Below are 22,896 nucleotides of genomic sequence, written 5' to 3'. Positions count from 1 at the left end.
TTGTGTATGCATTCACTGTTACCCTTCCTGCCCTTGCTTTCTTCAAGCTTGGTCTGAAGAGAACCCCTCCCTCTTCTCTTTCAGGCCAGAACAAAATCTGCTTTATCCCAGGCATGGTGGGTCCTATATTAGAGATGACACTTATCCCTGAGGCTGAGCTCCGGAAAGCCACCATACCAATCTTCTTCGACATGATGCTGTGTGAATATCAAAGGAGTGGAGATTTCAAAAAGGTAAAAAATGAGGTTGGAAATTCATGCCAGCTTCCCTAATCCCCAGCCTATTTCCCTATAATGATATCCTCGTTCCATCTGCCTGAGCTTCGTTCAGAGGCTCGGCGGGAGCACAGGGACATTTATTCATGGACCCAGAATGAGCTGGCAGATCAGATTTGGTCAGTATTCTATCACGCTTCTCTGCCCAAGGCCAAGATTCAAATGCCCTTTCTTGCCCTGTGTGTGCTGGGTCCTTGTTTCAAAAACAGAGATATCTTTGATTTCCCACCTATGGCTTATCCAAGGTGTGTTGCAAGGCCTTGGCCTTCCCCCAGGCCTCACCTACTATCTTCCTTGTCTGACATGTCAACTTCCTGGGATGACTGAAGAATTGTATTATCTAGAAAAAGCTGACCCTGCTAGGCATTACACATGGGTGCCTAACACGGGAGAAGGCAAATGGAGTCTGGAGGGGAACAGAAGGCTTGCCTGACACAGAGGGACCAAAGCCTCTGTCAGCCACAGCCACATATTTTCATTGAAATCCCACCATACCTGAAGAGTGAGGACTACTTCCTAGGACCAGTCACTCTAGAAACGCATGCAGGAGAAGATTCCCTTGTTTCCCACATTGGGTTCTTGGATCTGATTTACAAACTGTGTTTGGGAAGGGTGCTCTTTCCCACCCACAGTGTTACCGAAGCAGTTGCATCAGCCCATACTCCTTGAGACCCACCTTCTCATTGAGCTTTATCCCTAACTGGGTTCCTCTGCCTCCCTCTCTCTTCTTGCCTCCCATTCCATAAACTGGCTTTGCTGCAGATGCTCAGAGATGTCAACTGTCCTTTTTCGTCATTGGTGCTTTGATCCCCTAGCCAAGACAACCCACACCTTGAAGCAAGCATTCAAGTTCCTCCCTGCTCCCGCCAGCTGATGAACATGCCAGCTATTCTCTCCAACACTTGTCTCCACCTCCACTGCTCTCCCACTGTTCCCACCATTTGCCTGAGTGGTATTTCCTCTGTGGATGCCCGTGTATTTCTTCTTCTACAGAAGAACTTTAGCACTCTGCACCAGCTCCCACAGTCATTCCTTCTCACATGACTCTACCTTCTTCCCCATTCTGCCTCTGCCTCTCCTCACGATCAAAGACATTTTGTTAACAAATGAGACCGAAGGCTGAGTTCACATATCTTCCCTGTTGTCTCTGACATTCAGGCTTACAGCACCATCTTTATCCTTCCCCTGTGGAAGTCAGCATGGAAGAGTCCTCACTCTCTAAACCCCACACTTGATGTTTACAAGACTGCTATCAAAAAGCTAAGCTTCCAAGATGATGAAAATTGTCGAGATATTCTAAACCAATCAGGAGAGGCAGCATAGGCAAGACAGGGAAGGCAAAGGGGAAGCGTAGGATTGGTCATTCTGTTGTCAGACCAGGCTCATGAAGAGGTGTGGGTTCCTGGGTGTACTCTGTTTCTTGACTAGGGTTGCTACATCTTCGTGTCTGGCTTTTCCTTAATAACACCCAGCTCTCCAGGCTGGGAAGAGGAGTCAGGTACAGTCATGCCGTCATGTAGCTGGGGGAAGATGGAGCCAGTTCAGAGGAGCCAGAACTGCATGTTAAGTTCTACACAGGAATAATGCTGGGACCACCTGTCATAGTTATGTGGCAGAGATTGAGTTTGGACAAGGTTTCTTCCCGTGCTTAAATCCATTCATCCTTGAAACCCCTGACAAAGACCTTGCTTTGCCTCAATTTCCTCATTGTTAAAATAGGGACGATGCCGCTCATCTCCCTGGGCTATTGTGAAGGCTAAATGAGATCATGATGCTAATGCTGATGGCAGTGACAGTAACATGATGATCGCTGCTCATAGCAGAGGAGCCCTTACGGTGCACCAGCTGTGCGCTTGGCCTTGTACACTTGATTTTCCACTAACTCCTTACAGCACCACTGAGGAGTGGGTGCTGACTCCAATCTCTGTTGAATAGGTGAGAAAATGCAGCCCCCAAAGAAATGTATTCACTTGCCCAAGGACACAAGTAAAGCAAAACTGGACTAATCCTGTCTGATGCCACAGCCTGAGGTCATAGCCATTCCCCTGCACAGCACTGCCCTTGGATGGAGCTGACCCAAACCCACCCTGTTGGGCTCAGACACTGCGTGGCACAATCAGGCTATACTCACTGCTGGCACCCTGCAATTTCCACCGCCTCCTCAACCCCCGCCCCCAACCACTGCAGGCTCTTTTGTGACCCTGAGGCAAGTGCTTATTAACCCCATCTACTTTCTGCTCCAAAGACAAGTTCATCTCACTAGGGGAACCGTGCCAGCTTTTCCCAATGAACCACTCAGACAAGAGAAAACACTGGTTGTCTCCCAAGAGCTGTTTTGCAGAAACACCCAGCAGTGATAAGTGTAAGAGGAGCAGCAAGAATCAGGGAAGCCAGCCTTGTGCACACTGGGGCTTATGCACCTTCATCAGCATTCTCCATGCTGCTGCTACTCCTGTCATGCCCATGACATTCATGAGAGGTTCACGGATGATAGCCTGCAGACCAAATCCATCCTCTACCTACCTTTGTAAATAAAGTTTTATTGGGATGCAACCAAGTGGATGCCTTTTGTGGACAACAGCAGAGTGGTGCAAGGACAGCCATGACTGTGGCTGTCTTAAATACTTCCTGGCTGGCCCTTTGCTGACTCCTGACATAAATCATGAAGCTGAGGATTAGAAAGCTGCACAGGCTTTCCCCCAAGATGCTGGAGGAATGAAGGAGGAGAAGCAATTACAGTCAGAGAACAGCCCATTCTTACCCTCCCTCTGCTATCTCTGCCTACCCTAGGCTTGACATGAAAGACAACCTTGAAAAACACGTAGTACAAGCAGAATACTCCATAAGAGCCCACCTATGTGGGGCGTGACCCATTGGCAGTCAGGCAGCCCAGTCCCTTGCCGGAGTGTTCCCTATCTAGGACTATCTTTTCCCCTTCTCTACTCCTTCCTCCCTCCCTCCCTTCCATCCTCCTTCTGTCTCCTACCCCTCCCCTCCTTCCCACCTTCCCACTCCCTTCCCCTTTCTTCTTTTTATGCCTCTTTCCTCCCCTTCTTTCTCCTTTTCCTTCTTTCCTGCCTCCCGCTCTTCCACATTTCTCGCTGTCTCTGTTCCCGTGAATTGCTCTTTATGTTTTACTTTTCCACCTGCACACCTTTACTTACATTTCCCCCAACCAGAATGCTCCCTCCCTTTTCTACCCGTCAGGGCTAGTGTACTTGCCTCATTATGTCCTTCCCACCTGGGCAATGCGCAGGAAGTCCTTTGTCCTTTGTGTGTCCTCAGCGTAAGCTCCTGGTCCCTTGCTTTGATCCTTAGTGCCCTAAGGTGAGGGAGCAGTGGCCTCGTGGATGGTATGTGAATTACAGAGGAAAGTGAGTTTCAGCCTTGGCTTTTCATCAACTGAAGAGTCTACCTCCACTGGGTTCAATCCTTTACACACTGAAAAGAGCCTGGCAAAAAATCTCTGCCATTCATCTGAGACTTTAGACAGGTCACTTCAACTCTCCAAGCCTCTACCTCTTCATCTGTAATGATAGCTGACACTTAACTGGAGCTTGTGCCAAGTTGAGGCTGGCTGCTTTTCAGGCACGATTACATTTAAAAGTGACCCATGACCTCCAGACTTCACAGACGGTTGTGAGTGCAAAAGAGGCCTAGTTAGGACCCCAGAGTCTCCAAAGCCTCCCTTCATCCTGGTGACCTTTCCCAAGGACATCCTTCCACTCTCCAGGTGCCAGTTTTTTTTTTTTTGCTGATGGTTAGATGGGCAGAGGTAGGTGGCATGATGTGAGTGGACTCTTCAGGGTTCTATTCTAAACGTGTACAGGATGTTTTTCAGTAAAATCATGTGCGTCACAGTCTGACCCTTCATGAAAATATGATGACTAAGCCACGCACCCCCACTGGGGGACCTGCTGCTTGAATCTGAAACTGGGAAGACAAAGCATCCTCTGACTTCAGAACAACCGGATTTGGCAGAACTGTATTAGAAACCTGCAATTTGGTCACTCTTCATCTTCTGTCTGTTGTTTATAAGTGTCACCAGTTTGGGCTCTTTGGGGCCTATCAGTTGCCCTACATGTTAGTATTTCTCACCACTTTTTCAGTTGCAGGAACAGAACGGCAGTTGAGATTGGCTCATATACTGACAAATAGAAACGTGTGTGTGAGTCAGTTAACACATACACTCGACCCATAAAGAGAAGGCTGCAGGGGTCGCTGAATCCAGAGGCTCAAGAAGAGCTTCGGGTCGTAGACTTTCTGACCTCTCTCCTCTGTTTCCCTTTGCATGTGTGTGATTCTCATTTTCAGCAGCCTCAGGTTTGGAGTTTTCTCTTTTTCAAGTTTAGCAGAAGCACTCATTTTTTTTCCTCTGAGTTCCAAGAAAGCCTCCTGTTAGAATCTCAGTGGCTTGGCCTGGGCCTTTATTAATCTTGGTGTCTGAGCAATAAAATCTAAGCATTGGGAGCTTGACCAGTGTCAGGTTTCCAAAGCTGGGAGCCCCTTGGGTAGAGAGCTGTGGGGTGAGAGATGGAGATGCAGAAGGATTAAGCAGACAGAAACTATTCATGCCAGCATGCCAGCCCCTGAGTTAGGGTGTCCTGTCAAATGGCCCCATGCTTTTGTGTAATCTGTGCTCACTGCTTGGGATGCCATTTTCTGTGTCATTTTCCTACACAGTTTCTCCTTAACATTTGGGAGCAAGCCCAGATGATACAGGTTTTAGAAAATTTACCTGACTTCCCTTCTTCTCCCCTGCTACTCTCTTCTCAGCACTTAACACCAATTTCCCCTCTCTTTTTTGTGAGAACTCCCAGAATGCACAGGTAGCGTCCTCTTTCGTTTGGCATTCCCAGAGCCCAGGACTAACCTGGAGAGATCGTTGGTACTCTCTTGAGGCTTGGATAAAATAATGAACTAACCTCAGCCTTCTAACGTTACTGTTGATTTTCATCTGCTACAGTTTGAAAATGAAATCATCCTCAAGCTGGACCACGAGGTGGAAGGAGGCCGCGGGGATGAGCAGTACATGCAGTTGTTGGAGTCAATGTGAGTTCTATGCTTGGTGCGCGCAGGTCCTGCAGAGGCTGCAAGGCTGTCCTCCCTGGGAGAGCCGCCCAGAAGCCCATGGGGATTGGAGAAGCTACATTTTAAGAAGAAAACTCACATCTATCAGAGTGGGCAATTTCTTGGTATTGATGGAATGGGCCAGAGAGAAACTGCTAGCCTGGGAAGAGAAATAATCTGCTAAAAATGTCCACTTTCATTCTTGATTAGAAGCACCATTGCTACTACTAGTTTTTTTTTTTTATTTCTTTTTTCTAGGGTTTTTATTTCTTTGAAAGGCAGTTAACAGAGAAAGAAAGGGAGAGACAGAGAGTTCTTCCATCTCGCTGGTTCAGTTTCCAAATGGCTGCAACACCTGGGGCTGGACCAGGCCAAAACCAGTTTCCTCCAATGTGCATTAGCAGGGAGGTAGATTAAAAGTAGAGCAGCTGGGACTCAAACCGGTGCCCATATGAGATGCCACATGAATATCTCCTATCCTTTTTCTATTTAAATTTGTGACTTTAGAGCACACACTGCACAATGCTGTGCTAAGAGCTTTTCCATCCAGTTCTCCCATATGAGTAGCACGGCCCCGACTCCCTGAGCCATCAAGCACTGCTTTCCCAGGTGTGTTAGTGGGATGCTAAATGAGAAGTCAAAGTCAAGGAGCCAGGACTTGAATAGCCACTCTGAAATGGTATGCTGTGTCCTAGACAGAGGCTTAACCCTCTCCACAACACTGTCCCACCCCCGCATAGGGCATGCTTCCATACTTAATTTATTTTTTGGCCAAATAATATTCTACAGTTTGAATATAACACCTACTTTGTTTACAAGTTAGTTGATAGATATTGAGAGTGTTTCCAGGTTTCTGACTGTGAGAGGTATATTTGAGCATGCATGTTCAACTCTTGTGTGACATATGAGAGCAAATCTGAACATTTACAGAAAATTGGAGTTAAAAATAAGTTTATTTTAGTTCTCCCAAGCATTCCTAAAAATGGTAGCATCCTGTTCCATTTTGCATTCCCAGATCCTAGTATGAGTCTTGGCTGGAGGAGGGGAAGAAACAAACAAACTACATGCATAGTTTTCTTGTAAGGCACATGATCTTTTTGAAGTACCTTCAGCCACTTACAGTACTCTTGCTTGTATCTGTGGGGGTGGGATTTCTGGCCACCTGGTAATTCTGTGTAACCCACTGAGGGGCCAGCAGACTGTTTTCCAAAGTGACAGATTTATTTACTTATTTGAAAGTCAGTTAGAGGGAGGAAAAAAGAGATTTTCCATTTGCTGGGTCATTCCTCAGGTGGCCACAATGGCTGAGCTGTGCCACGCAGAGTCCAGGAGCTTCAACAGGGGCTCCCACGTGGGTGGCCCAAGCACTTGAGCATCTTCTGCTGCTTTCCCTAGGTCACCGGCAGGGAGCTGGAGCAGAAACGGCATAGCTGGGACTTGAACCGGCTTCTGTATGGGATGGCAGGGTCACAGATGGCAGCTTTACCTACTACACCCCAACTCCGCCCTTCCTGTCACCCCCATCGTGGTTAAGCCTTGTTAATGGCCGTCTTCCTGGTCATAAGCATCCAAGGGAGATATGAAGTGCTTTCTCATTGTGGATTTGCTTGATGTTTCCTGGTGGCTAATGACGTGGTTCTTCACCCACCTGTACACTGATTTTAATTTTGCCTCTATCACATAGCAACTGCACAACATTGGGTAGTCCCGTCCCATTGCATCTCTGCCCTCAGTATCCCCATTTCCGTGATGTGAGCATTGAGCCCTCATGCTTCTTTCAGCTATAGAATGATTACAAGGCATTCAACACATACCAGGTACATGTAAGCATGCATGTGTGAATGTCCTTGGCCTCTCAGCCTGACTCCCAGGTTCTCACCTTGATAGCCTGGGAACTACCCTTTCCCCGCTCTCACAAGTCCTAGGAATGTAGTCTGGTTATCCCAAAGTCTACCCCTACCCAACCCCAACTGTGTGGCCTCCAGTTCTGTGATCCCTTGCTCAATCCTTGTTAAATATTTTAAATGATGCCTCCTATTCAGCCCACCCAGGCAGAATGTGGCCCCAGGCACCATGGTCTCTGTCAGTTTCTCGCACCTCTGGCCCTGTACACAGAACTCATAAAACCTCCAGAATGCAAATGGTGCTTGACTGGAAGGAGAAACCCAACATCTGGCATTGCAGTGGAAATCGGGAGTGATCATGCATGGGAAATAAGGATGTTTTGCCTGAGTCAGTGTTTGTCTTAAAGGTCTGAAAATGGAAAATCTAACTATTGACCAGAAATGAGCCATGTGTGGTGCTGGCAGGTTCCTCTTCTGTACACGGATGGGGCTCTGCAGGCGTCTTCCAAACGCTTCCTGGCCATCTATAAAAGGAGTCCTCAGAGGTTGAGGAAATTAAAAACAGCTCATTATTTTTCTACTGAGCCAGAGGTGTGAATGATTTTTTGTTTCATGGAACTAATCAAGTCCAACACAAGGAGACTTGTCCTCATCAGATATAGGCAGTATGCTTCAGTTCCTGCTCTTTCTTTGGCTTTTTGAGCCTCAATTTCCTTATCTGTAAATTAGGGGTAAAAATGTTATTCAAGTCGTAAAAAGAGTTATTGTTGAGACTGAGAAAAGTTAGGCCAAGTATACAGCATTTTGAGGGGAGGGTTTGCTTTTGTTACCATATTTTTGACAGATAGTAGGCAGTACAGAAATAGTAGCTATTCTATCAATAGTAAAATAACAATTAATATTATTCAGGTGGACAGCAAGGATGCTATTAGAAGTCATGTCTGTTTCTTCTTCCCCCGCCCTCACTCATGACCTCCACTGGTAGAGGGCTCCCTCTGGGCAGGCCTGTGATCTAAGGCTTGGTAACTGTATGGCACGTTGTTGAACAGCACAGAGCTTTCCTTCCCCACTGTAGTCCTGCATCGGGGGCGATGCTCAGGACATGAAGTGAGGCTGAATCTCAGTCTTCATGTGCTGTTATGCAGTATGCAAGCAATACAACTGTGATGGCACCTCAGTCCTCCCTATTCTCGGTGCTCTCCTCTGAGCCCTTGGTCCACATCTGTCCTGAAGTTTGTGTCTCACTTTGAATGGAGTCATTAGACACACCCCACCTTCCTGCATTTCATGCTTGAGAATATTTCTAGAAGTGGTAGGGTGCTAGCAGACAGACAGGAGCAGAACGTAGATTCTAAGACCTACGCACTGCAGTTCAGTGGCTGGAGGAGGACCTGTCACCTAGGAAGCACTATCATCCTTAAGCTATGTGTAAGAATACAGTTTTTAAGGGAGTAAATGAAAGACCAGTGCCAGCAGTGCTGGCAGAGGGAGAGGGCCTGGGCTTCTCCCCTCAAAAGCTAAATGCACAGTTTCAGGGATGGTGAACCCCCACCATATCCACCATTCCCCGGGAAACAGGGGAAGAGTATGAGGAATTATCCCCCTTGTCTCCTGATTTCCACAGATTTTTTTCCATTGTCGCTTATGCTTCATGTGGGACTCAAAGGAGTGAACAACTGCATGATGTTGGTAGGACTGTAGGCAGAACCCAACAGGTGGGCCCCTTGCCGTGCCCTGTTATTGGAGGATTATACTAATGCCTGCCTTAAAAAGTCTTTGTATTAAGCAATATAATCAACCAAGCAGGTTTAGCACAGTGTCCGGAACACAACAAATCGTAAGTAGTAGTACCCTGTATACAGATAATTCAAAAAAAAAATTGTGGGAAAAGGAAAGTAAAAGTGGAAAAAGTTTTCACATCCGTGCAGGTGCTGTTCTTTCAAAATGGCATATTTTTTAATGGACTTTTTGAAGATCCCATGTACAGCATAGGTCATTTTTATAGTGGAGACTGGTTTTGTTTCTTTTTTCTTTTCGAGAGCCTGTGCTCTCCTGCAGGTTAGCTTCTTAATAATCTCTGGGTCACTGGTTTCTGAAACAGTACATTGTTGAGTGGATGGATGGTAGATAAATGAGTGATTTCTAACTAGTCTGCCATATGTTTCACCAATCACAGCATAAGCAGCTTTCCTAAAGAATGGGCAAATTAAGAAAGCCAAGAGCATATTCTTCTAGACCCTTATAGACCAGCAGCAATAGCATCACTGGGGAACTTGTTAGCAGGGCAGAATCTCAGCCCTTCCCAGGCCTAATAAATCAGAATCCATGAACAATGCTCAGGTTCTCCTCTTGTCCACGGAAGCTTGTAAAGCACTGTTTCTGAAGTCAGTGGTTCTCAATGGTGGTACACACCGGAATCACCAGAACTTACACTCCAAACCAGTGCTTCCTTGGTCCTGCCTGAAATACTCCAAAATCATTGCCCAAGGGAAAAGCTGGGCTTTGGAAAAGCTTCCTTGGTGATTCCAAGCTGTGGCCAAGACTGAGAACTCATGGTCTGGCCAAGCACAAGTTCTCAGATGCCTTCTGCTCTTGAGAGGCTGTGAGAGACCCCATGACAGTCTCCAGGGACAAGGTTTCTAGCACTGCCGTGGGCGGAGGGCGTGTGAAGGAGGGATGAGAGCGGTTGTCCTGGAAAGAAGCAGTCACAGCTGTGGCCAAGTCAGGGCCATGTGCCTCTCTCATGGAGCACCAGGAACAGGTGTCTCCCCCAGGGAGAAGATTGATTTGTGTGATCACAGCCACAGTTGGAGATGTCACCTCCTTGCAGCCTGGCTTTGTTTCTGGGAAGGAACGACCCTCCAAAGTCCTTGTGGTTTTTTTTTTGGTTTTTTTTTTTTTTTTTTTTTTTTTTTTTTACCTGTAGCCTCCTCATTGCTCTTGGGACTTAGAGGGCAATGGGGAGTATGGCTAGAAGTAGTCTGTATGGTCTGTCTCCCTGAGGTTCCTGAGGACATGCTTCGGTGCTTCTCTGTGGAGAAGCTGTGTCCCACAATCGGAACAGCGGTTGCCCTGATTCCCTTGGTCACCAGTTACCGTTATTACTGGAGCCATACCAGAAGGTTCATTACCCTGAGCCTTCGTTTCCTCACCTGTAACATGGGAATAATAACTGTCATTTCTCATAGTCTTGTGAGAATTTCTTGAGCAAGGGTGATTAGTATATGGCACAGAATAAGGAATCAATATGAAGGAGCCATTTAAAGTTTTGTAGTCAAGTTGTTTGAGAGGCAGAAAGAGAGGACACTTCCATCTGCTGGCTCACTTTCTGAAATGCCTGCAACAGAGCTGGAACTTCAGTGCAGGTCTCCTCTTGGCATAGCAGAGTCCCAGCTCCTGAGGTCCTCACTGCTGCCTTCCAGGGACTGCATCAGCAGGAAACTGGAACTGAGTACCAAATCCAGGCATCAGTAACCAAAGATTTTAATCTTTCTCTCTTTATATTGCTGGAGGGTCATGTGTCATTTTGTTTGTACTGGTGTCCTTCTCCGCATCGCACCTTAGCGATGATAGTGCTTAGCAACAAATAGATGCTTAAGGAATGCCACATTCTTATTTTGTTTACAAGATGTAAAATATAGGGGCCTGGTGCAATAGCCTGAAGTCCTCGCCTTGCACTCACTGGGATCCCATATGGGTACCAGTTCTAGTCCCTGCAACCCTACTTCCCATCTAGCTCTCTGCTTGTTGCCTGGGAAAGCAGTCAAGGACGGCTAAAGTCAAGGCCTTGGGACCCTGCACCCGTGTGGGAGAACCGGAAGAGGCTCCTGGCTCCTGGCTCCTGGCTCCTGGTTTTGGATCAGCTCAGCTCCGGCCGTTGTGGCTGTTGTAGAATGAATCAGTGGACAGAGAATCTTCCTCTCTGTCTCTCCTCCTCTTTGTATATCTGACTTTCCAATAAAAATAAAATAAATATTTAAAAATGTAGAATATAAATCTTGCAGCAAGTACTGTGATTTTTTTTCAAACAGTATGTATTTACTTAAAGAAAAAAAAAAGAAGGCTTTTGCCCTCTGTGCACCCCACCTCGAGCTTTTGTCAGAGCAGTACCATTAAGAGTTGGCTGTTTCTGCTTCCTAACCATATGTCATGGCAGCCCTATAGCTGCACATGCCTACAGTACCTGGTAGTTGAAGCATGTATGTTGGGGCCAAACTGTAGATATTTATAACCATGGACAAGTCAATGGCCTTCCCACAGCTTAGTTTCCCAGTATTCCAGAGCCTCATCTCATAAAAATGTGATGGGAGATGAAATAAGTTAATATTGTAAGATGTTTAGCTTAGCACCTGGGGCATGGTAAGCTTTCTGCTGGTGAATTAGCTGAAAAGTAAATAGTGTTCTGAGACTTACTTCTCTCACTTAGCTCTGTATTTTATGGAGTTTTCATGTGAAAACATATTGATCTAATATTTTTCAGTGGCCTCATAAAATCACATTTTGTCAATACGCCTTAATTTATTCAACTGTTTCCAATTGATTAGCATTTAAGATCGCTCTATTTCATTGTTAGGTGAAATTTATAAGTATAATAAATATATTTTTCAAACTTTGAGGAATATTTCTATAGAACCAACTCCCTGAAGTAGAGTTTTTGGTCACAGGAAAAGTACATTCTATGTTTTGATAGAGAACTATGAAAATCAAAATCTAGTTTTTGCTACCGAACAAACTGTGATGATGCACAGTTTTAATGTATAGATTAGAAGCCCAATTCTTTCATATCACTACCTCCCTTGGGAAATTATAATTTTTTCCCCATTTCTAATGGTAGGGAAAAATTGACTTACTAAACTATATGGATAGCTATGAGGGTACTTTGCAAAGCTCTTGGGGTTGAGTTACAAAGATAAATTTATTTTGGTACAAAGGTTTTTGAAATCCAAGCATATGAGAAGTCTTCAAAAACTTCATGAAAAATTTGAATTATGAAAAAGCTATGCAGGGATAACCAAGTATTTTCACAATAGAATAAATTTATCTTTTAGTAGTATTTCTCCACACACGTTCTCAGGCCCTCCTATACTTGTATACAAAATGAGATGACACACCAATCAGGGAAACTTGGGGTTCACTGGACTTTCTAGCATGCATGTGCACATACATGTGTGTGCATACACATGTGCCCTGCTTCCCCCACACACTGTCTTTCCCCCTACTACAAGTTCACTGCCCTGTGCTTGTGCCCACAGCCTGATGGAGTGTGCTGCACAGCACCCGGCCATTGCCAAATCGGTGGAGAACTTTGTGAGCCTGGTCAAAGGCCTCCTGGAGAAGCTTTTGGACTACCGGGGCGTGATGACAGACGAGAGCAAAGACAACCGCATGAGCTGCACTGTGAACCTGCTGGTACGTGGGTCTGGTGGTCCCTCCCCACTGTCCATATCACACTAGAGACCCAACTGGCTTTGAGTCTCGCTATTGCCTTTGATAGGTATACCAGTCTGTTTACTACTGCTGAGAGAAAACATGTTCAGTTGGGTAGTTTCGAAACAGAATAGGTTTATGGAGTCCGCAGTTTGGGAGGTTCCGGCACAGTGTTGACACCATCTCGGCTCTGGGGAAGAGTTCATGGCGTCTCAGTCGCAGAGCACGCACGGGAAGGAGAGATCATGCCGGGTGATGACACAAAGCCAGAGACAAGGAGGGGCCAGTCTTGCTTTTACATAACAATCCCTCTTGTTGGAACTGATTGGGGTCTCATGAGAAGTACATTAATCCCTTCTGACAGCGTCCCTGGTGACCTAACCACATTGTACTAGGCCTTACCTTTTGAAGGCTTCAGCAGCTCTCAACGTCTCCATGCTGAAGATCAAATTCCAACCTGTGGCACACTCGAACCATATCCCATTTACAACAATAGGGAAGTAGTGCTGGTAGCTTTGCAAGACAGAGAAATGTGGGATTGAGTCCGTGCTGTGCCACCTGATAGCTCTACGTCTTGAGGCCTGTCATGTCACCTTTGTGTGTCTTGGTGTTCCTATGAATGAAATGGGTATGATGAATGTTCCACTCTGGTAGCTGACATGTCACATAAAAGGAAGAGTGTGAGGACTAAAGGCACAGAGCCTCTGTTCACTAGTACAATAGATAAGTCAAGGAAATGCTCTGAGGTCTTGGTTTACTTACCTGTTTGTGGGGGAGAAACTAGGACCTATTAGGTTGTGTAGTTTGGCCCATGGTTGAATGCTTACTATGTTGGAGATTATGTCTGCTTATAAAATGGAGTAATGCTGATTGCCAGTATGTATTGAAAATGGCTGTGGACCTGGTTAACCAGTGGAGCTAATCCCAGAGCCAATTATTAACTCCTATACATCATGAGCATCTCTGGGTAAGCTCCCATGGCTGTGTCCTAAGCAGCCTGTCTTACATGTCCTGCGATAAGGTCTGGAGCCTGTGGTGTTTCAAATGCACCATGGTAGCCCTCTTTAAAGGTTTCAGTGAATACAGTTGGCCATTGATTGTGTGGTATCCATCAACCCAATGCACCAGAAGCACGAATCCCATCCTTGTAATTCGACTGTGTGGTCTTCCTTTACCCTAAGAGGACTGTTTTTTTTTTTTAATAGTCTTGATCTTGCCCTTGATTTTCCAGAATGCTAAGGAGACTCTAAAAATCCTGATTACAGCAGAAAGGAATTCAGTGCTAATAACTCCACCAGGCCCAATTTACATAAAGAACATGAAAAGGGGTTTCCCAGGAATTTAACAATTTCTAAGAAGAGAGAGTGTTGGTTGAATAAATTGACCTTCAACGGTCAGATTAATGAGAAAGATCAGGACAGTTTCATAAGCAATGAGACTCTAGGAGGTTTAGGTGTGTGACTCAAGCATGGGATCAGGATGAGGGCATGTGCTGGAGAGGAAGGATTTCGGGTGAGGGGGCTAGGATCTGCAAAGGGGGAGTTCTGTGTGGATTTGTCACCCTGTATGCCCTGGAGCATGTTGCCTGTCCTCTCTGAGCCTTAGGTACCTGTGGGTGCATTGATTTAAGCCACCAGGGTTCACCAGGACTTTGGTTTCAAGTCTGTAAGGATTTGTTTTAAAATGCCACAAGATTAGGACCTTTGGTGCTAAAACCCAAAGTGAGCAGCACCCAGTAGTCTAATGGCCTCTGAGCTGGAACAAAGACCAGGCCTCCTAGCATTGCCAACTTTAAATGCACTTGACTGGGGCATCCTCCTGAGAGTCCTGCACTGTGGGAAGCTAGGAGCTGTTACTGTTGCTGGAATGATTTTACTCCATTTGCAGTCCAGGACCCCGCAGCAACAAGACCAGAGCTTTAAAACTTTAAGCTGGGCAACCTTTCAAAGTGGACTTCAATCAAAGTAGCCAACCCCAAATATGGCAGCCCACCTCTCAAAGCCGCATCTAACTCAGGTGGCTGAGACACTTCCTCTGTTTCCTTTGAGGGTCAAAGACCTGGCTTTCAAAGCGAAATCTCCCAGGGAGGCTGTGGATGCATTGAGCAAAGTCATTGTCTTGCTACCTCCCCGGGGTGTCCAGATGGTAAACCTATACCTTCCTCTGCCACCACACCCACCCTCTCCCCCTGGTTATTCTGCAGAGAAAAGCACTCATCTCCGTTTTTCCTCCTTTGCCTAGAATTTCTACAAAGATAATAACCGGGAAGAGATGTACATCAGGTAAGACTTTTTATTTTCTAAAACCCAGACCAACCCCAGGCACTTCTGTGCTCTGTGCATGGATGGCTCCTCTCTACATTCACAGTAGAATGCAGACTTCTCAACACTCAAGCCCTCTGATTCCTAGCACTCCTCCAGACCCAGCCCTTTCTCTTCTTCAGAAAACTGTTGTAGCTCTGTGGGACCTTCCTGTCCCCCTGTGCCCATAGATCAGGCTTTCCTTAAAGGTAAACATCATGGGGGCTGTGCTGGGGACTTACATTTGCATTTGGTCCAGGATGGCCTGTGAAGACACTGGATAAGATCCTCAGCTGGTACAAGTTTGAAGGGAGAAAACAAAACAGTAAGACTGTGGAAACTTCTTTCTTGGCATTTGAAGGATAGTAATTTGAATATGTCTTGAAGTGGCTTGAGAAGTGGGGAGGGATTAAGATTAGCCTGGAGCAAAGAAGTCCTTTGCCAATTTTTCTGAGAATTTCATATTGTTTGTTGTGTAAAGTTTTCTCATATTATTTTATTTTTTTGCTCATTAGGAAAATAACAAGTACATATTACCAAAACAAAGCTCTAGAATACAGATAAGCCAAAAAATTGAAATAGATTTTATTATCCATATGTATTCCAGACTTTTATATTTTTATTATTTATATATAAATTTTTATGCATTTTTTTGCAAAAAATGAAATTGTTACTCATAATAATTTATCCTTTCCTTTTTAATTTACTTGACAAGAACTCCATGTCAGTACATCTATTTCAACATTACTTTAACTAAAATCATAAAATTTCCTTTCAAAATGTGCCAGGATTTATACAGTTAGGTAGACTTTTGGCACTGCTGTTAAGAGGCCAGTAAAGAATGCCAACCGCATCGCCCAGTTGCAGTCTCTTGCTAATGCAGGACGTTGGAAGCGGCAGATGGTTGGGTCCCCGACACCCACATGGAGCCGTGGCATTGAGTTCCAGGCTCCTGATTTCAGCCCTGGCCCAGCCCCAGCTTTTGTGGGGAATAAGGAAGTGAACCTGCCATTAGGAGCTTGCTTTCTCACTCATTCTTTCCCTCTCTCTTTTCTCCTCACATAAAAATATGAAAGTCGTTTTAAAAAAATTTTTACATAGTCAAGCTATGTAGGTGGACATTTGTTTTCCAACCTGTTTTTATAATAAATAGCACAGCAAAAACATTCCTAACATTTGTGGATGTATCCTTTTGTGCCCATCCTTATGAGGTAAGCACTTGTGAGGTAGAACCACCCAGAAGATCAGGGACAGGGTATTTAAAGAGCCTTTGACTCCCATGGTCTAGGGGCAGAAACTTTGGGTATAAACTTGCACTCTTGTCACTGTAGATATTTGGGGTATTCATTTGACCATCTTCCAGAAACAAGAACTACCACTTAGGGAACAGATAACTCCGTAGACTGTCCTGAGCCTGAGTACTTGTACCTGCATTAGACACAGCTTATTATAGTAGAACAAATATTTGAGGTCTGGAGGACCTGCTTCTTTTCTTTGTGACCCTGGAAAAGCAACTATAGGAATTAGCTGAGGCTTCTGGTCTGTGGAATGATTCCATTCCACCTGCTACTTTGAGGGTTAAAGAAGATAATGTGGGTGATGTGCCTGGCACATGGTTGCCTCACTCCAATCTTTTTTTTCTTTCTCCTTCTCATTTTAGAAACACAGATGGTGAATTCCAGACCTCCACAAGCTTTGGAGACTGGAGGCCCATAGCAATCTAGGAAAACCATATTTTCCTAAGTCAGACATTGCAAACAGGGGATGGTCTGAAAACCTGTTCTATTTGGCAGGCGTCATATTTTTAAAACAGTTTTTTTTTAATTGGTTGCCAAAATTGTAAAACCTAGAGGTTTTGCATAAAAGTCAAAGTTTGCTCCTTTTCCCCAAACTTGGGAAGGTGTGGGAATGCTAGACTCTTATTCTTTTTTGTGACTGTCATCTGAACTGGGTAGTGAAAGCCTGTCCAGACACAAACCTAAGTGCTGTGGTCTTGGCACCATCACCATTCCCTGTTACACCTCACCCCACTCACTTGCCTCAAGCATCTGGCATCGAAGGGTTGGGTTTGACCTTCTTGGTGAAACTTCTTGGGATGACATGTTTGAGCTTGGCAACATGTCATCCAACTGCTGAGTTCACAGAGGATGAAAGAGAGTTTTTTGGCCTATTTGGGAGCTGGCAGTACATGGGAGCTCTCCTTCTGTCCTCTGTGTCCATGCTCTTTGGACCCTGCCACCCATGGGTTCCAGGAGCAAAGAATGTATAGGAGGAGCTAAGGCGAGCACAGGCCATGAATGATCACACACAGGTGTATCTGGACTCCGGTCCTCTGCCAGGGGATCATGTGCCATTTCCCCCAAGGACTTTCTGAGAGCTGAGGGGGACAGAAAAAACCCTGTCTCTGGAGGCAGAGGTGGTTACATTAAATCTGGCATCTACCCATTTCTGACTCTATTTTCACATCTGTATCTACCTTCTCAACTCCAAAATATGGTGAGGGGGATGAATTGGGAGACTCTACGGTAATAAGGCACTCAGGTGTTGAAAGAGTCAATTGACCAATGATTCTCCTGGGCCTCTGCGCCTCCTCTGTCTTCCCCTTCAGAGCTTAGCCAAACTTGTCATGCTATGGACAACTTCCCGGAAGCCCCTTCTCTCCCACTTGGATCAGTCTGCCTCCCCACTTTTGCCGCCAACCCCCAATATCACAGACCTCTCTTTTGCAACAGTTGTTACTGCTGCATTTTCACAATTATTTGTCTGTTGATTTGATCTATGTCTGTGTCATAGAAGATGTCACCAAGCAGTAAGGTAACTACTTCTGCCAGAAGTTTCTCACTAATGCCCAGTACAACCTGGGTGTGCAGGACCACTTTGCTGGATGAAGAGTGGATGAGCAAAGGTCCCTAGGGTGGCCGGACTCACTAGTTGTCCAGTTACTAGGTGGCCTTCCTTCCCATTCCAGTTTCCTGTAGCCACTACTGGAGGCTACCTACCTCCTGGCTTTGGATCCTCCTTTACAGAAAAGCTTTCTGCTTACAGGACTCCAAGCCTGAACACTGAGTTCTGCACTTGGGGCAGATGTCCTGTGTCCCCCAGTGGGAGACATGTGGTCAGGAGGAATCCTGGCAAACTCAAACATTTTCCCTTCACCAGGTCACCAAGACTTGAGTTTTAATCAATGCCACTGACCACATGCAAGTCACCAGACAAGGTTATCTGGCTGTGGATCCTGGTTCTGATCCCAGTGAGACTGCTTTGTAGAAGAGCCTAGCTAGGTGGTAACAGCTAACAACTCTCCTTGCTCAGTATCAGCTACCAGCAAATCACCTTCAGTGCCTACAGCACTGATCAGCACTCACACTGTTGAGCACTTGCAGAGTCTTTGATATGCCATGTGTGATCTGAATAGATCTTCAGACGCAGGAAAACTCTCTAAATAGTTTCTATAAGTTTTTCCATTTCACAGATAAACCAACTGAGGTGCAAAGAAGCCAATTCACTGCCCCCTTATATCTGCTATGGATCGATCATTTAAGAATTCACCAAAGCTCGCCTTTCTTCCTTTCATCAATACCCTTCCACTCTCTTGTCACCCTAGGGTCTAGAACTAGCATGTCATGTTGCAAGGAAATAAGGCATGAGAAAATGATTGTGGCTGTGCATTCACCCTCCTGTTGACAGCTGGCATGTGAAAAATCATTCTCTAACCCACCTTTCCCTTGTTGCCAGAAAATGCGCTTTGAGAGAGTGGGTGCCACCCTTTACAGGTGTCATGCCTGGGTTGTGCTCCTAGAATCACACAGCAAAGCAGTGGGTGTCACATTTTGCCATTCGTTAGCACATAACTTCACACATATTATTCATCCCTCCCTTTCTTTTCCTGACCTGTCGTACTACCTTGGCCAGACCCTTTTGGACCATGTAGAATGGTGGGATGGGTTGGTACTTGACTTTATCAGGCCTTGATGTTCTTATCCAAAAATGGGAATTCCCAACAGAGCCTCTTCATGAGGATCAAATGGCTAGAGGCATTTAAAACATGTAGCATAGTCCCTTGAAACAACCTGAGTGCTGAGCAAGTGCTAGGTTCTGTCATTGTTACCATCCCCCCTTGGCAACCCTCCCCTCCATTCGCACACACACAGGACTGGCAGGTCAGGGTGGAAGACTTCCTGGTGACCTGGAGGGGGGCCTGGTTATTCCAATGGGCAGTCAGTGGTCCTTCCTGTCCCTGCCAGATATCCCCCTTATTGTTGTACTTGATAACTCAGCCTGTGCTCCCTGAAACAGGTACCTGTACAAGTTGCGTGATCTCCACCTGGACTGTGATAATTACACAGAGGCCGCCTACACGCTCCTTCTGCACACGTGGCTTCTCAAGGTACCTACCCAAAGCGTGAGGGGGATTCAGGCTGGCATTCCCATCAGACTTTTCCTGCAAATCCAAGAGAAAAACAGAGAAAAAGATTGTCCAGATAGAGTTGTTGACTAGCTATTCTCAAACTGCAAATCGCAGGCTGCTGAACTGCAGCCGACAATTTTATCCAATCACCTCGGGTCCTGTGTGACCTGCCTATTTAGCCCCCAAGATGTGTTGTACCATTTTCTATAACTTCCTGTTATCAGCAGTAAATCATTAGCATGCCCACTGAGCTGTTTTTCTTCTCTTGAAAATGTTGCTAACCCTGGACAAAGAATAATTCTCTTTGGCTTTTGAAGAACCAGCAGCTTGTCTCATTGGGGTTTGGAGAAGATCCTACCAGCTGCATGTGGTGAGCCAGTACAGAATCAGACAAGCACTACAGAGCCGTAACCAGGAGGCACCTGGCAAGTGAGACTCACAGCCCAGCACCTCTGTGTGTTGCTGCTGACACCAGAGCAGTAGGAGAGCCAGCAGAAAAATGATTGACAGGGCTTCATCCTGCTCCTCCACAGCGTGGTCCTGACAGCTCATGTTCATGTGTTTGTCCCCTGGGAGGTCAGTGGGTACTCATGCCCAGGAGGGCAGCTGCGCAATAGTGCCCTGAGTTTTCAGAAGTGAGCCAATTTGGGGAGAAAAGAAGATGGAGTTTAGTGAACAGTGGTTCTGCCTCTAATTCTGGAATCAGCCCGTGTGACCTGCTGTGTCCTCTCTTGGCAGTGGTCAGATGAGCAGTGCGCCTCACAGGTCATGCAGACCGGCCAACAGCACCCTCAGACACACCGGCAGCTGAAGGAGACACTCTATGAGACCATCATAGGCTACTTCGACAAAGGAAAGGTAAGGTGTCCTTGCCCCTTCTCGCTCAGTGTGCACTCTGGCCTCTAGAAAGGATCATTGTTACCCATCGTCTCCACCCAGTTCATCCTCAGGTCTCTCCTGAATTGGTCAGCTATCCCTCCAGACCCTAAATGTATTCACTTCTCCCCCACTCTCTGCTTATGCCCATTTCTGTCACCTCTATTCCGGGTATCAATGTCCCTCCCTTTGGCACAGCAGTAGCTCCTAAGCAGTGTCCCTGTGTCTTCCATCTCTGTCCCTCCTCTCCTTAGAATTATCCCTCACGTAAGAAACAAGCTAATCAAAACCACATGTAGTATCATGCCATTCTGCTTACTGTCATCTCATTGGCTCCCACATAGGCCCCAAGTGGGTGGGCATCTGGCGCAATGGTTAAAACGCAACTCAAGATGCCCACATCCCATATCAGACAGGCTGCCTTGAGTCCTAGCTAGTCTGTATCTTTGTTTACTTTTTAAGATTTCTTTTTATTTGATTGGAAGGTAAAGTAATGGAGGGAAGGAACAACACAAAGGGAGAAGAGAGATTATCCATCCGTTAATTCACTCCCCAAATTACTACAAGGGTTGGAGCTGAGTCAAACTGAAGCCAGAAGCCTGGAATTCCATCTAGGTCTTCCACATGGGGGCAAGGGCTCACATACTTAGAGTGTTGTCCACTGCTTTCCCAGTTATATCAACAGGTAACTGCATCAGATGTGAAACAACCAAAAACTCAAGAGGGAACTCTAATATCAGATACTAACATTGTAGGTATTGAGTTAACCCACTGTGCCACAACATTGGTCCCACAACTACTTCACCTCCAATCCAATTCCCTGCTAGTGGGAATGCTGTGCTGCAGCAAGTGATGGTCCATGTTCTTGGATCTCTATGACCCACATGGGAGACCTACACTGAGTTCTGTTTTCCTGGTGTTGGCCTATTCCAGACACAGCTATTATAGGAATTTGAGGAGTGAACCAGCAAATGGAAGCTCTCCATCTCTCTGTATCTTTATTTGTTGCTCACTTCCCAGTAAGATTAAACAACAACAACAACAACAAAAAATGAAAATTTTTTAATAAGATGGACCCACAGAAACTGTGCGTTGGCCACTTCTCTCAGTTTCTTCCTGCCTGATTTCCTCTTGTCCACATACTTAGTGCCAAGCTCCTTTCAACCCCAGCATGTTTGCATTTGCTTTTCCCAACTTGGAACAATCCTGCTTCAGAGCTTTTCCCTAGTAGGCTGTTTCCTTTTCTTGTTCAGGGCTTTGCTCAGATGTCATGTCCTTGAAGGAAGTCTTCCATGACCACTCCTCAACAAAGCAGCGGCACCCCAACTTGTATCACTCTCATTCTTCTACCAGATATCACTTCATTCATTGTGTATTGGTTTCGCACTTGAAGGTGCCTCGAGAGCAGAGCGCGTCTTGTCCCCTGCAGAATGCTCAGAGACTAAAAACATAATCTAGCATACAGAACCCAAGGATCATATGTCAGATCCGTGAGTGGATTGAGTGGACAAGTGATGGGGTGCCATCCTTGACATTTTAACAGTAGGCTTGCTGGGTTGAGTTTGGTCAAGAGGCTGCACAGACCAACTATTGCCCAGCTCCAGTCTCCAGTGGACTTTTTGGAAGTGCAAGCCCAGGTGCCAGCATTCATCCAGTAGGAGATGGGCACGCAGGAGTGCCAAGTGGCTGCACTCTGGAGCCAAGACACCCAGCCTTCACTCCTTGCTTCTCTACCACTTGCAGTTGTCTTGCCCTCTCAGCAATTCCAGCTCCCATCCATAACAGGGAGATACCACTTGTGCCTACTTCCTAGTTGTATTGTGAAAATTAGGTGAGAAAATGCATGCAGAGCACTTTGTGTAGGAACCGGCACATAGTAATATCTGCTAAATTTTAATTACCATCCTGTTGGCCCTATCCTGCCACTTCCTCTCTCAAGCCTTTCACAAGTCCTCAGGCTTACCTACAGCCCTACCTCACTTTTAATTGCAAGACTTCTTACAGTTCATCAGGATGTAATTTAACACTCCATTTTGCTCCACCCTGGCACTGCAGTCCATTGCCTATGACTCGGTCCTGCTCTCCCCACCTTCCCTGGAAAGATAAAATGAGGTAATGTCTGTAGAAGAGCTTATAAATTCGCCGGAGTTGAGCCATTTGGGGGAAACTGCAAAATTTACTATTAGAAACCTCTTGAGGGTACAGGCTCTCCCATTCCTTGTTTCTCCCGCCCTGATGGCAGCAAGGCAGGCTTCTTATTTATCAGATAGCTAAAAAAGTCAATTGCAATGTGGGAACCTTCAAAATATATGCTGGGTTTTGTCCTCAGCCGAGTATTCCATTCAGCCCATTCTGCTGAATGAAGAGAAGGTGGCACAAGCTCAAAGATCCATTTAGTGGGCAAAACAAACATGGCACTAGTTATCTTTACTGAGCAAGATGTTTTGGGTATTGTACAAGGCAATGAGGAAGAGGGCAAGGGACTGGGTTAGTGCTGGAAGCACTGGAAGGAGCAGATAAATACCATTCACCCTGAATGCCACTGCTGTGAAAGCTTCTAGAATGTGCCCCTCCAGCTTTCCTGCCTCACACCTCCTCAGGGAGACTCATTGCTGCAGACGCACATCATGTGTTTTTATTCTGCGAGTCCATTTACTGACCACCTGAAAGACTTCTCTTCACCCCTTGAAATTTCG

General features: G+C 45.9%; 1 protein-coding gene and 1 long non-coding RNA gene across 2 annotated transcripts in view; both read left to right on the top strand.

The window, feature by feature from the left end:
- DOCK2 (dedicator of cytokinesis 2) overlaps positions 1 to 22,896 on the top strand; it is a 387,891-nt gene that overhangs the window by 332,674 nt on the left and 32,321 nt on the right. The window contains exons 33-38 of the mRNA XM_040982635.1: positions 85 to 233; positions 5,242 to 5,327; positions 12,442 to 12,598; positions 14,858 to 14,898; positions 19,213 to 19,303; positions 20,063 to 20,182. Of these exons, the coding sequence (XP_040838569.1) occupies positions 85 to 233; positions 5,242 to 5,327; positions 12,442 to 12,598; positions 14,858 to 14,898; positions 19,213 to 19,303; positions 20,063 to 20,182 (644 nt within the window). The remainder of the gene's footprint in view (positions 1 to 84; positions 234 to 5,241; positions 5,328 to 12,441; positions 12,599 to 14,857; positions 14,899 to 19,212; positions 19,304 to 20,062; positions 20,183 to 22,896) is intronic.
- On the top strand, positions 13,170 to 14,026 carry LOC121158258. Its single transcript, XR_005884178.1, has 2 exons — positions 13,170 to 13,255; positions 13,454 to 14,026. It is a non-coding gene; the product is annotated as an uncharacterized LOC121158258 (long non-coding RNA).

This window comes from Ochotona curzoniae, unplaced genomic scaffold, assembly GCF_017591425.1.
Source record: "Ochotona curzoniae isolate NIBS_2020 unplaced genomic scaffold, NIBS_Ocur_1.0 contig_1, whole genome shotgun sequence".
NCBI lineage: Eukaryota > Metazoa > Chordata > Mammalia > Lagomorpha > Ochotonidae > Ochotona > Ochotona curzoniae.
The sequence above is the reverse complement of the archived record's forward strand: the minus strand, read 5'-3'. Positions and strand labels throughout refer to the sequence as shown.